Source organism: Colletotrichum acutatum (genome assembly GCF_030867785.1).
Source record: "Colletotrichum acutatum strain CBS 112980 chromosome Unknown BDZ83scaffold_152, whole genome shotgun sequence".
Classification (NCBI taxonomy): Eukaryota; Fungi; Ascomycota; class Sordariomycetes; order Glomerellales; family Glomerellaceae; genus Colletotrichum; species Colletotrichum acutatum.
In genome coordinates, this window is record NW_026849146.1 from 73965 (window position 1) to 87900 (window position 13936).

Sequence of the window (13936 nt, forward strand, 5' to 3'; positions counted from 1 at the left end):
CGGTCCACCGGGGGCCTATGACGTAGCCCCGGACCCAGCTGAGAAATCAGGTACCTGACGGGATGGGCCATCTCTGATTCCAACCACACGGCATGCGAAAGGCGGCGGCGGCGGCGGCGGCAACAAATCACAGGGCAGCCAGCTTCAGCTGTCCCGTCGCGGAGGGGGACTAACCACCAGTAAACCCTCGGCCGCCAGCGTCGTCAATGTCTCGGTCAACACTGTAGGTAAGCTGCTGGCTATTGGGATTGGAATCACCGGCCATTGCCTCCTATCCCGTTCATCAAATCAAGCTCTTTCGCAAGGTTCTTGGGCAGAAAATAGCTAATTACGGGCAGCCACCAAGCCAAAGGGAAAGAAGAAGAAAACACACAGGTCTGCCAACGGGTGCTTCCTTGGAAGACGACTGGTCTAGTGGGTCTGTCATTCCTGGACCTTTCAAGTACAGATACTCGGCGCCTTCATTCTCGAGGTACCTATCGTTCATCCCCAACCAGTGCTGTCCCAGCAGTCGCAACGTCAGCACCCGCTACTTCGAGGTATATAGAGTCGGGCGGGTGGAGGTACATGTACAGCTGGATGTACGTGCCCTGGCAAGATGTGGGGAGTCCTGCACCGATACGTGCCCCATTACATCACACGGGCGTGGCTGCCGCTGGCCCCCAAGCTCCACACGCGCGACATCCACTCAAATCTGCCTCTCCGTCTTCGTTAAACCCGTCTATCCTCGATTAATTGGTTCTGGAATCCCTTCCGTCTTGAACCCATCCGTTTCTTCAATGGCTGCTGGCCCTGGTTTGCCGCACAGGCGGACATTCACTCATGCCATCTCAACTGTTGGTGCGAATGTGCATCTGAGCACGCAACCAATTTTCTTCCCATCTTCTGTATTCCATCCCGGGATCCACCCCCAGACTACGCCGCAGTCCGCACCGCATCGCATAATGCCCCCTGGCAAACACGCGGCGGCTCACGGCTGGCGGCTCTGGGACTCTCGGAGCCAGAAGGCAGTGAGGCTCCGTCGGATTCTGTCCGCCGTTTCAATGGCAACTCCACGTCTCCCGTAACGGAACCCACCCGGCCGCTCACAAGGCCGGGTTTCCCATACCTGAACAGGGCCTATACCTTCGCCTCGCACACATGAGCCGCTACAGGACAACCACTAGTCGGCCTTGTTTTGACATGTCGAACGCTCCCCGGACCATGGTGTCTCCGTTCAAACTCCAAGGCAGCGGCAAGCTCATGACTCTGTGTTTTCTAAGCACCACCACCACCATCGTATGCGTACCCAGGTTGTAACGCGTTGGAGGTTGGCGGCACGTCCTAGACACGACACGGGACACGGATTCCCGCACCTCAACCCGGTATTCAGACGGAACTACCCAGGCAATCCGGCCCGATTTTAGATACCACGCGGCCATCAAAAAACTTCAGACTCGTGGTACACAACGTTGAGATTGACCATCATGCTCATGGCAACCCCCCTGCCGTCCCTCGAACTCCGGTACAGGCCGCAAACAAACCAACAAAGGCAGCCAGGGCACATCCCAATGCGCCGAGCTGGTGTCAACTCTAACCTGGTTTGCCCACAAAAAATTCAAAACGGCACGATGCAAGGTCGAACACAACTACAACGTCGTTGCAGCAAGTTCGCGACTCAGACGGCACCCAGGACAATCGAGTGCCAACAAGAGACGTGGAAGGAAAGTTGGGTTGCCAGGCACAGTATACTATCATGCAGCAGGCAACGCGAGACTCTGATCGAGTCACGGATGTGTCTCAATTACGAAGCGTCCGTTGACTCCATTAGGTACACGTACAATACCTCGGACCGCGCATGTTCTTCACTCGTCTGGTCTGCGCTCTGGTGACCGCCGCCGCTGTTCCGATTCAGGTGGTCAGAATCGAACTGTCACACGGTCGTCCGCGTTGGACTCCAGCACCCGTTTCCATCTACACAGCTACAATTCACGACAAGCTAGCATGGCAAGGTATGCTAGGCCACCTTTCGATTTGAGGGCGGTCAACTGACAGCTCCCGCCCCGGCTCCCCGCACTGTGATGGACCTAGTCGTTTAATTATTGGGCGACGCCATTTGGTTGTCGCGATTTAAGGCTTCACTCAGTTGACGATTCTGATCGAGTTTGTGGGGATTGATACACTCGTCTTGTTGATGAACTCCACCACACCAGGGCAAGAAATTGGGATATGCCCTGCCAAACGGTGAGTTGGAACGACGACACAATGATGTCTGCAGCCTCGCTTTGCAGAATTTCCCCACCTCTTCAACCCGTACCCAGCAATTTGGTATTACTGCGTTATTCACTTTCACTCTATTTGCTCATATTGACGAGCTGATGAGTGAAAACTGAACGTTTCTTACTCAGTTCCCCTTTACCCTGATCGTGGAACGGCGACCAGCCAAATGGAATGACTGATTGAGTCGCATTTGGCATCTTAGACCTCACTAACGCGCGGTCTACGGGGCATAACAAGCTTGTCAGGCCGTATCGGTGAACGCCATAGGCTTAGTTGCGACGGGGACGTGATCGTTAGTGGGTTAGCTAGATGGCACCTGTTCCAGAAAAGAATGTGGCCACTCCATTCTGGCTCTGCAGCCGGAGCGGGTGTCACGCCGCCAGGGCGCCGGTTATTCACTAACCTCTACTGAACAAGATGCGATTGCTTTGGATGTGGCTGGCCGCTGAACTCATCGAGGGGGGACGGCGTTGCTGCCGCGGCAAGGTTTCCGTCCATGTTTGATTCGCACAACTTAGACAGGCTTGTTTCCATTCAGTGTTTGTCTGTCTTGCATTTGCGCCAAATGCTCCCTTCCTTCCCCTTTCCCCCTTTCAGTTTTCTCTTGAAGGTTTCAATAGCAAGCAAGCAACCACTCACTTGCTCCTTCACACAGACGGAAGGTGTGCAATATCCGTTGGACAGCACGATTAGTCACGCGACCTGCCCTGCTTCCTTCTCTCCTTGAAGTCGGTAGCAAAGGCAAGATGCTCTACGCCGACGGCATGATGCAATATCGACACTTCTTGCCCTACCCAGAATCACCCCAGGAGAGACAGCGAGGTATGATGAGTGAATCTCAATTCTACCTTACAAACACAGCCAACGCCTCTTTCTCGACCCCGAATCCAGGTTGGACCCCTTATTTGTGCCTCCATGTACACAGAGAACAAGACAACATCCTACAGCATCAAGACAAACTCGTCGAGCTAACGGACGCTGCTCCGGATACAAGGGAGAGCTTCATGTACATGGACGAGGTACTCCAGACTCCGTACAAGAGAGCCAATTTCAAGCATATCGTGTTATCAGCAACCCACAAACCCCAGTGAAGGCCAGAATACAATTCGAAAAGAGAGTCAACTCTTGCTGTGCCTAGCTCACGTCTTGCGCAGGCGCGCTTCGCTCCAACAGGGCAGATTCGTCCTTTTCGACAACGCATGACCTTTCAGACCCCTGAAGCTTGTCTCTCACACGCTGAATGAGGATAAAATGACGTCAATATGCATTGTTAGCCAGGTGGCTTTCTCGATGGCGCCCTAACTGCAATGGGAATCCTGGTCCTGGAAGGCCGGGGAATGGGGACCTCCTCCCAGTCCCAGAGGCACAAATGTACCGCTGTACAAACAACCTACCGCAGTACAGGCACCACAGGCTACCGCATTGCGGCGGGTTGTTACAACTCTCCATCACCCAAGCCTCCTTTTCGCAGAACCCTATACGAAATCCCTTCGACACCTAGGCTACTTATTATATTGGCTCGTAATTGGCCAACTACACGGTCGATGCAATCAAAATCAAATGCGAGCTTGGCCTCATTCCCAGTCACATTGGTTCCACAAACCGAGTTCCGGGAGACCATCGTCCCAACATAAACATCACCGTGGACCTGACAGCTTCTTCTGCCCACCGCTTGAGCGCCTTGCTAGAAAGCAGACCATCGAGCCCCGGGCCCCCTCTCGCCTGTTCCAACGCTACTCTGTACCAAGGTCGCCGCCTATTCCCAGCTAGACACTGGTTTAGACGGCGAGATCTGTCAGTCGTGACTATTGTGGTAGGTATTCTCTGGGACTATCATGAGATTGACAGCGCTCTAGAAGCCTTCCTCTTCCGTCCAGCCCCGCCATGCGCGTTTCTGCCGCTATTGGGCGCCGATGCGTACTTCTCAGCATACGACCAAGCCAATCATCAAGGACACGACGCGACAACGCAGTTTCCTACCTATCTGCATTAGTTGACATGCAGGAGTCCGATATTAACCAGCCACGACGGCGCTCGTGCTATATTCTAGAGGGAGGTTGCGGCAGGCACGCATGCACATTACACACACATTATCTGTACCCCGGTACACGCAGCTCCCGTCTCCCGTCGCCCATCTCCCGCCTTCAGCGTGCCACGCGGGCATCTTCCTCCGGCTTTAGTCATCAGAGACCATCCCGTATACCACAGTGAACGCCAACCCAAACATCTGCGACCAAACGTTCAGATGGACGTGGGCAGCACGCTCGTCATTCCAGCTTGAACTTGGGATGAACTTTGACGGAAGCCACAAAAGTGGCGTACCAGATCTGAATTAAGGAAAGGGGAAAACGAGTTCAACTTGTCTTTCAACACGTTCCTGAGACCGCTGAATGGCGGGAGCAGCGGGAAGGCCATTTCTCGTTGCGAAACCCGCAGCGTTTGCCTTGATCTTCACTGTGACTTTCTTGTTCCTGTCCGCATGCCAAGGTTTTGCCATGTCAAAATTCAAGGCCCGGATCCGACAAGACGGCAGCATCGGCACCGGCAAATGCTTGAAAGCTGATCCCCGTTTTCCCACAAGCCACAAATTCCAGCCACGCTGGATGGCTGGATATCTCATCTCAGCTACGAACTCTCCAGACATCAACACATCGCGAGCTTCACTTTGGAAAATTGTCTACCGTACCTCCGCCTTGGTGGATCCCATGTTCTCGAGGGTTGAAGTTCAAATCCACAGGCAGTGGGTCCTGGGCGGCCGACTGGTGTTAGCGGGCTCATAGGATGGATGGAGCACGCCGCATGGCGCATGCTCAAGTCCGAAGTTGCTCAACACTTCACCCTCCTTGGAGCGTGGCGGCGATGGCGGATGGAACATCAACCAACCAATCAATCAGAATGCGCTGAAATTTCCTTCTATTGCCCCGAAAAGCCTCAAACGTGTCCCGAGTCGATGGATAGGGGCCCGGGAAAGGAGTTTTGCAGTCCTGCTAGCTAACGCTTTGTGGACAAGTTTTAGCCGCCCCCGGACGTTAGCGTCGACAGACGAAAGCTGAGACGGCAGATGAAAGTCCTTTCTCTGCCTTTCAAGACCTGAAGAGTACGGAGTACATAGACGTTATCGTCGATCTCGATGAAAGTACCAATTGGTTTCCACTTTGCATTTTGCCGGAGACAGTTCCATTCCCTAGTCTGAGAGGCTGGCTAGCTGCCCCCGATCCTATTCGATTAAGTTTCTGGTCTCAAGTCCCAGCTGTTTGGTCGCGTCTTCTGGACTTTTTTTGTGTCACTCGAAGACTCGGCCGAGCAGTAAGTGCTTTGATGGACTCTCCGCAAGAGACTTGTTGTTTTTGAGATTGACACAGGCTCTGTCAATGCCGTAGGACCGACTACTCTACCTTCCGCCTCGTCCTGGCCCAGTAATGATCCATGGCAAGTATGACCGTGGTTGACATGAATTACTTCGTACATACTAAGAGCCAACGTCAGGAGCAGGCTCCGGACCACCCATACACACGGGCCCACTGCAAGATAGTCTTGCCTCATCTACCCACTCCTCGAGTCCTTGTACGGATAAGGGGGGATTCCTTCTCGAGTCTTGACGGGTAATGCTTAGCCGTAGCGCCAGGATTGCCAACTGACAGATCCTATCCATAAGCACATGTATGATCCTCCTCTAGTGCCAGTTGAGAACCGGTTTCCTGAGAACCAGGACAGATGAGCTAGCTGTAGTGGGATATCTACAGCAATACTGCTTGGACTAGAACTACCTCCTATATTCAATGGCAGCACTAAGCCCATAGAAATACCTACATTGTGTTCGGATGCGCCGCGGCATTTCAGCCATATACCTCGACAATGTTTCCACTGAAACGGCGCGAAACGCCCCACTGGGCCCAATATCAGATTGGCAAAAGCGCAAAAACATACAACACCAGGTATTCGCTGGTCGTCACCGACCCAACTACTAATCCGGCCCTCATTGGCTTATCTATGGGAGAGCGGACGGGATCCCGAGTTTTCCAATGGGTATGGTCGTATGTGGTGGTTTGGTGATGCAGAGTTGATGATATCGTGGTTTCGAGAGTTTGGTGATGCTGGGGTTGCGGCTCTGCCGTCCGTCTCAAGAACACACTCGGATAGCTTTAGGAATCACTGCAACTCTTATACTGGTGTAAATGTTCTACATTCCAATGTCCCGGCTTTGTTTTCGGGTTTATGGTGTGGTGTTTTGGCGTTGTCAATTTGCCTCACATTTTCAGCCTCATTTGTTTCCCCGCCTTGGTTACCACATGATCTTGTCAACAGAGTATCGAACACATGTTATAGATAACACCTGAACTTTCAGTTTGCACACTCACAGAGTCCTTCTCTTGTTCAATGACAATCCTTTTTAATTTCTAGCTGTTTGTGCCATACTGTAGGAAATCACAATTCGTAATGCATCTCGGAACCCGCCACTACTTGAACGGCATAGGGACGTGCAATCAATCGAAAACTACAATTTAAACCAATCCAAATCTTATATTATACAAATCCGATATCTTGCGGCTCTCTTTCAGTGTTCATATGGTACCCAGGTCATGTTCTACACTCCCGGTTTGCCATGACTATGGTCACAGTTACCCCTGGAGTTGCACGAAAATGAATTATGTTCACAGGATATTGCGACACTTATCGGCAGGGCTTTGAATCTGTTCGGTCCAAGTATTTACGTTGCCATTAAAACTTCAGGTGACGGCAACTGCAGATATGCCTATGGTTTTCGGAGCCCGTATGCACAAAGCGATAGGACGGTGGAGTTGTATAGATCTAGATCTCTCCCAACCACGTCGTTGCAGCGTCAAAGAATACTTGGTAGAGAACCTTGTGCAAGCCAGCATTCCATGACATTCTAATAAAAACACAGAAATATTGAACCACGGAAATAGGCTTATTCCGGAAGTATCAATAGCGAGCGTGTGGTCACGAGCTCCCCGCGCTTTCAGCTCGGGGGAGGAACGGGTCAAAAGCGCGGCCTGAGAGGAAAACATCTTTGCCGAGTTAAAGAGTAAACTGGCTGTTTGATGCTCAAGTTTGTTGCGGTCAACTTCACAGAGGCATGAAACTTTTGTCTATCTTTCCTTGTGATACATGCTGACACCTACACGGAACCAACAAGACAGCCCGAAACAAGCTTCACACGAGAGAGGTATTCTTCAATATGGTGTTTTCATACCATCAATATGGCGTCATTGAAAGATCTAATGCCTCTCTGTAGATGGTGTACTTCGCAACACAACTCAACTGACGCACGGGAAACTGATCAAGCCAGTACTCGAACATATTGACTTCCCCTAAAGGTGTATGAAAGTGATGTTCCAAGCGTTTGGGGACAATAGGCAGCTTGGACCAAATACCATGCGTAGGACAACGGCAAAGACGACTCACTCGGATATCTTTCTCCATAGGCATCCCCAATCACAGTCTTCGCCAACTCTCACGGGTCATTTAACCGCTCTAGACCAAGTTTCAATTCTCATCGCGCCGATGGAAAAGAATTGGGTACATCAGAGGGCGATGCGATCTAGTATCGAAGTGTAAAACCCGTACGCCTCAGTCTCGAGGAAGTGCCGAGGGTCTTGCGTCGTACATTCTGCAACATGGTGTGATATCTGTTGGATACTCTCGATAGTATGCGCAGTTGTGAAATTTAATATACTGTCTCGTCTCTGGAAGGTGGGCAAGCTGCATCCTCAACACGGGGCCTTGGCCACTTAAATATTTACGAATGCCGAGACCTGCGAAGGGGCTCATCATCTAGAGAAAAAGCTCTTGAGCCCTGCCTTTCTTTACTTACTTGTTTCAAGAAGCTGTATGCAAAAATTCGCGGATTACATCAAGAGGCGCCTGGAGTGACGGATGGGAATGTTACGTGACCAGTTAGGTAGAGGAGAGATAGACTTGTTCACCCGGGGAAGTAGCGTTTGCCCTGATGATGTTCAGTTCCTCGTTGACCGAACGCGACTTTGGATGGCCCTGAATTGCATGGATGGAGATGTGCATCCGGAAATTACCAATCTAAACCTGCCTTAGGTTTTCTAGCCGGCTTTTTGGGATTGAAAATTGAGAAATCTGCAAAGCTGAAAAACACGAAAGATTCAGACGTGACAGCGTCTTGCCAAGATGCAAAACAACCATCGAACAGGGAAGAGAACAGCTTCGCGGCTGCTTGCATGCTTCGTCCTTCAATTATCCAAGACTGGGTCGCCTCGGAAGACCGGACGGCTAGGTTCCCCACTCTCATTGGACCGGCGCCGATCCGGATGGAACCGTGAGGCCGAACCCCCGGGAGCTCCGGGATTTGGGAGTCCCCTGTCAGACCCCACCATAGCTCCGCCAGTGTACCTATTTCAACATTGAAAGATGCAGTATCGTGAATGTCTCACTACGGATATATATATATGCAGCATGATAAGCGACCCTCTCATCCCGAATACTATGCAATAAATGAGCGGACTGATCAATGCAGCAGCAGAAAGATATGACTGTGCTTGCCACTATCAACCGCAGATTCGAGGTCTCAAGTTCATAATGAACAGCATCCATAACAATGCCAAGTGACCCGGAAGTAGTTCTTACAGGACTCCATTCGCAATATCCCACAGAGGCGATGGTGGAAGCCGCATCAAATTCACCTTCGCTGGCACTTAAGACTAATGGACTATTCTAGGGAATATGCTTGAACGTGCCTGCACCGAGTTCAAAACAAATGTGTCGAGCACTCAGCAATTAGAATATGCCAGAGAGGCGATGATAAGTTGCATGTGAAGCAACCGCCAACAAGGGTGTGCATTACGCGCCTTCTGATTGGCTGTGGGTAAGGAGCTTCCAGGCCTAAAGTGCGAGGCTGCGATCTTTTCCTCATAGCCTTGCGGCGCCCAGTTTTACTTCCTACAACTCACCTGCCCGATCACCCATTAATTTCTTACGCAAAGAGACTGCGACTTGCGAGACGTCCCGCCGGATCTTTGCGACCGCTAGACTTACGAAATCGAACGACCGAAACCCGACCTACAAAGCAACACAAGGATCGAGGCCTCCGATCGACGTCATCCATCATGGCCGACTCCGATGGCGAGTACCATGACATGTCTGATGATGACTTGCAGGTGACCAACGGGAGAGGCGGCGATGCGAGAAAAGGTGGAAAGAAGGGAAAGAGCGGCAACTCAAAGGCGCGATGGGAGGAGGTCAAGCGAAGTTGGGAGCAAGTCACAGAGGGCGCCGACGGCAGTCTCGCGGTCGGGGCAAGTTTGGAGGCCGAGAAGAGGAGGAGGCTGCTAAGAGACACAACGCCACTACAGCGCGGCATTATCAGGCATCTGGTGCTGGTTCTAGACATGTCATTCGCCATGACCGAGAAGGACATGCTACCGAACCGCTATCGTGTAGCCTGGGCGTACGCGGCCGACTTCGTGAAGGAGTACTTTGAACAGAACCCAATCTCGCAGCTGGGCATCGTCGGCATGCGGGACGGCGTGGCGCTTCGAATCAGCGAGATGAGCGGCAATCCGACAGACCACCTGGAGAAGCTGAAGGAGTTCGAGGGCCAAGATCCGTCAGGCAACCCAAGTTTGCAGAATGCGCTCGAGATGTGTCGCGGTGCACTTTTGTACGTGACAACGCCCCTCGCCTGAGCTCTACAGACACATACTGACTTTGACCCGACAGTCACGCGCCCTCCCATGGCACACGAGAAGTCCTCATCGTGTTCGGCGCCCTCCTCTCCTCCGACCCGGGCGACATCCATACCACAATAGACTCCCTCATAGCCGATAAAATCCGCGTAACCATCGTCGGCCTCGCGGCGCAGGTCGCCATCTGCGGAGAGCTATGCACCCGCACCAACGCCGGCGACGACACGCAGTACAGCGTCTGCATGAACGATGCCCACTTCCGCGATCTCCTCCTCGCCGCCACGACCCCGCCCGTCACCCGGACGGCCGCCCAGAGCACCGCCTCCCTGCTCATGATGGGCTTCCCTTCTCGCACCCTCGCGCAGGGCGAGACGACAGCCGTATGCGCCTGCCATAACAAACCCGCACGCGAAGGCTACCTTTGCACGCGCTGCGCTACCCGCGTGTGTCGTCTGCCCATCGAGTGTCCCGCCTGTAGTTTGACACTCATCCTTTCCACCCATCTCGCGCGCTCATACCACCATCTCTTCCCGTTACGGAATTGGATTGAGGTCCCCTGGGCCGCAGCCGCCAAGTCAAAAGCATGCTACTCGTGCCTTACCAATTTCCTGGAACCGCCCAAGGCCTCCAAGAAGAAGGACAAGACTAAGAACCAAGATGGCGTGGCTACGACCACAGGGCCAGTCGCCCCGACCCCCGTGAAGGCTGCAGAGCTCAAGGGGGTCAGCGAAAGCGGACGGTATGCCTGCACGGTGTGCGATAATCACTTTTGCATTGACTGCGACGTCTACGCACATGAGGTCATTCATAACTGCCCTGGATGCCAAAGTGACACTCGTGGGGCAGCAATGGAGGCGATTAACGAGACGAATGGGACGCATGAGCATCAAACGAATGGAACGGCCATGGTGGTGGACTCATGACATTAACATATACATGGGAAACAGCATGTAGGATGGGGGATCCTCGAGGGGACGTGGAGTGCTTATGGTAGGGGAGACAGAGAGACAGAGCAGCGCTCTGGCCAGAGTTGGCCAACATTCGGCAGTTTGCATTTGGACAAACGGATGGCAGCATCAACGGAGCACAGGATTGGGAGAAAAGAGGATATCGGCGCAAGGGGTCCGGCCATGGACCATGTTTATAAATATACCTATGGTACCCCCTGCAGAACCCCCTCAAGATGAAGTTGGCTGGCCGAGAGATGAACATCATAGCCCCACGTCTGCTGCAGTCACGAGTGCTGATATGAATAAAAGTGACACTGAAATGGGGTTTAACTTGATTTAACTAGCTTTTTCTGCTTTAGAGGTTTCCACGCTCGGCCTGCTCGCGCTCGATAGCCTCGAACAAGCTCTTGAAGTTACCGGCACCGAAACCCTCAAAGTGGTTGCGCTGGATAATCTCAATAAAGACAGTGGGACGGTCCATGAGCGGCTTAGTGAAGAGCTGAAGCAAGTATCCCTGCTCATCGTAGTCGATGAGAATGTTGAGCGCCTCAATGGTGGCGAGGTCCTCCTTGAGCTCCCAGTTGCGCTTCTCCGTCTTGAGGCGGTGGCGCATGGTGTCGTAGTAGGTCGAGGGGACGTTGATGAACTCGACACCGCGGGCGCGCATGGCCGACACGGTGGTGATGATGTCCTGTGTCAGGAGGGCAATGTGCTGGACGCCGGCGCCCGAGTTGAAGACGACGTACTCCTCGATCTGGGACTTCTTCTTGCCGGGCGCGGGCTCGTTAATGGGCATCTTGACCATGTTGTTGGCCGAGGCCATGACAATGGAGTTGAGGGCCGAGAACTCTGTGCAGATTTGCGAGTCGTCGACAGACCAGAAGCGGTGGAAGGACAGGCACTGCTCGTAAAAGGCGCAAGCCGACACCATTTCATTCCAAGACTGGTTGCCGACGCAGTGGTCGATCCGGGCCAGGGGCACGTTGGGGAGCGTGACGGTGGCCGTAGTGGGCTTTGCGGCGCGGAAGCCCGGGAGGAAAGGGCCCGAGTATCCGTTGCGGGAGATGAGCGTGTGTGTGGTGTCGCCGTAGGTGCGGATGACGGCGGTCAGGACGTTGCCGTGCTCCTTGTCCTTGAGGACGGTGGGAGGCTGAACGGCATCGGCGCCCTCCGAGACGGCCTTGTTGTATACGCCCTCGACATTGTCGACCTCAAAGGCGACATCCTTTACGGCGTCGCCGTGCTTCTCGAGGTGAGCGTGAATCTCGCGCAGGAGCTCTCGCTCCGCGTCTGAGATGGGCTCATCCTCGGGGAGGTGCGCCAGGGATCGCACCGGGGAGGTGAAGACGAAACGGACGTCATTGTTGGCGACGGCGTATGAGGCGATATACCTGCTGCCCGTTTCGAGGCCCTTGTATGCTACGGTTTTGAATCCGAAGAGAGTAGTGTAGTAAGCAGCGGCCTGCTTGGCGTTGCCAACCCACCAGGTTACGTGATCGTAGCCCTGGAAGTTGGGCGGCGGATGCTGTACTGCGAGTCCATCGCCGAGATCTGTTGATGCCGGGTAGGCGGCTTGCTGTGGCGGGGAGTCTGTGATAGCAGAAGGGGACATTGACACTCAGAAGTTTTCGTGGGTGACAGGACTAGGGTCAAGGAGGTATGGGCGTGTATAAGTGCGTTGGGATTCTCTGATAAGAGGCAAACAGAGTTGATGGTTAATCTAGTGAGATTGTAGACGTTGCTCGTTGAGGAAAAGGGGGGGGAATTGTCTGTGTTATGTACGTCGTACCGTCCATTCTATATGTACCAAGAAACTGACACTGTTTTATCAGATATGAACCTTATTCAACGACGGACTTCCGCCTTTGGAGGACAAGGACTTGAGTAATCCTGCATTCCACGCCCGCAGATTGGTGGCTCCCCGTCGCCGCATCTAACGCTTGCCACTGGCTGACCTTCCCTCCCGGGCGGGGGTGGTCTCTAGATCCTGCCTCTGTCCACAGTCCTTGCGCATAGGCGATTCGTGACGGGACGGGCGCCATCCTGTAATGGCTTCGATACCTGGCAGTAGCGTCCCGAAGTAGAAGGAGAGGTTGGCAGCGGTAAAGCGTAGAGCCGGCGGTACAGCGTTGAGGTGAGATGCCAATCGCAAGCGGAAAGGCGCCGGCCGAGTGTGATGGCCGCGGTGAGCCGCGATAAGCCGCCGCTGGCCGGCCCATGTGCGGCGCGGCTTTGACGGGTTCCCCACCATGCTTCGGATGCTCCAGGCTATGCCCGCCATCCCGCGCAGTACCTCCAAGATCCAACCTGGGATACAAAGAACAGGAGGGCACAGGCGACTAAGCCGCTGTTTCCGTTCATCCTGGGGAACGTCTGGGCTCTCTGCTTGTGGGATGGGTGGGGTACCCACCATGACAGCATGTGCCTTATCTCATCGCCTCTGAAACCCTTTCGTAGCCGTCGCAGTGCGGAATGTAAGCATCTGCTGCTCGGCCCCCCGCTGGAGCCGCTCGGAAAGTGTTGCGTCTGATAAAGGTTGCCGTGCTGCCAGCCAGTCCTGGCGGGGGAAGTCACTTTTGAGATCGGAAAAACGTGCGGTCGGTCAATCGTCACGTATCGAAAAAAGTTCGATTGATCTCGAATCTGTTCCTTCGACAAAGAACATCAGTATTCTTCCCAAAACCGTTCAATCCCCAACCCAACACTGCAAGATGGCTTCCGTGGACCTGACTCGACGAGACGTAAACGTACTTGACAAGATCAAGGACCCCGAATCCGACCCCTCGGCGAACGTCCTCCTCGACTCATCCCTGCCCCGGGATCCTCACATCGCTGATGCCGCCGTCTACGAGCGAGTGATACAGAAGGAGCGCGAGATTATTCTATCCATGCAACAGCTCGAACTTCAATTGGCAGGACTGCGGCCGAGAACTGTATCTGAACCGGTGCAAGAGTACAAAGGACTTCTCTCGAAGCTGGACGACTTCATCGAAGAGTATCCCAACTATGCCAGCGCGAGGAACAACCGCGTACAGGCGCTGAGGCGGCTGT

At 53.5% G+C, this 13936-nt stretch overlaps 5 protein-coding genes across 5 annotated transcripts; 3 read left to right on the forward strand and 2 right to left on the reverse strand.

The window, feature by feature from the left end:
* Positions 1–1837: 1837 nt before the first annotated feature.
* Positions 1838–3350, forward strand: BDZ83DRAFT_656666 (uncharacterized protein; the record flags this gene model as incomplete). The annotated part of the gene is made up of 3 exons (XM_060510893.1): positions 1838–1991; positions 2115–2223; positions 2915–3350. The coding sequence occupies 3 exons, from the start codon at positions 1838–1840 to the stop codon at positions 3348–3350; spliced, it is 699 nt and encodes a 232-aa protein (XP_060359300.1).
* A 6006-nt stretch (positions 3351–9356) lies between these two features.
* BDZ83DRAFT_590347 (Ssl1-like-domain-containing protein) lies at positions 9357–10858 on the forward strand (the record flags this gene model as incomplete). The annotated part of the gene is made up of 2 exons (XM_060506326.1): positions 9357–9910; positions 9970–10858. 2 exons carry the CDS (start codon positions 9357–9359, stop codon positions 10856–10858), a joined length of 1443 nt encoding a protein of 480 aa, XP_060359301.1.
* Positions 10859–11240: 382 nt separating this feature from the next.
* Positions 11241–12497, reverse strand: BDZ83DRAFT_656669 (4-hydroxyphenylpyruvate dioxygenase; the record flags this gene model as incomplete). The annotated part of the gene is made up of 1 exon (XM_060510894.1): positions 11241–12497. One exon carries the CDS (start codon positions 12495–12497, stop codon positions 11241–11243), a length of 1257 nt encoding a protein of 418 aa, XP_060359302.1.
* Positions 12498–12657: 160 nt separating this feature from the next.
* Positions 12658–13481, reverse strand: BDZ83DRAFT_107237 (uncharacterized protein). The gene has a single exon (XM_060501060.1). It carries the CDS (start codon positions 13296–13298, stop codon positions 12819–12821), a length of 480 nt encoding a protein of 159 aa, XP_060359303.1. The 5' UTR covers positions 13299–13481; the 3' UTR covers positions 12658–12818.
* BDZ83DRAFT_107234 (uncharacterized protein) lies at positions 13448–13936 on the forward strand (the record flags this gene model as incomplete). Its single annotated transcript, XM_060501059.1, has 1 exon — positions 13448–13936. A coding segment is annotated over exon 1 (340 nt), but the record flags the coding sequence as incomplete, so codon positions are not given.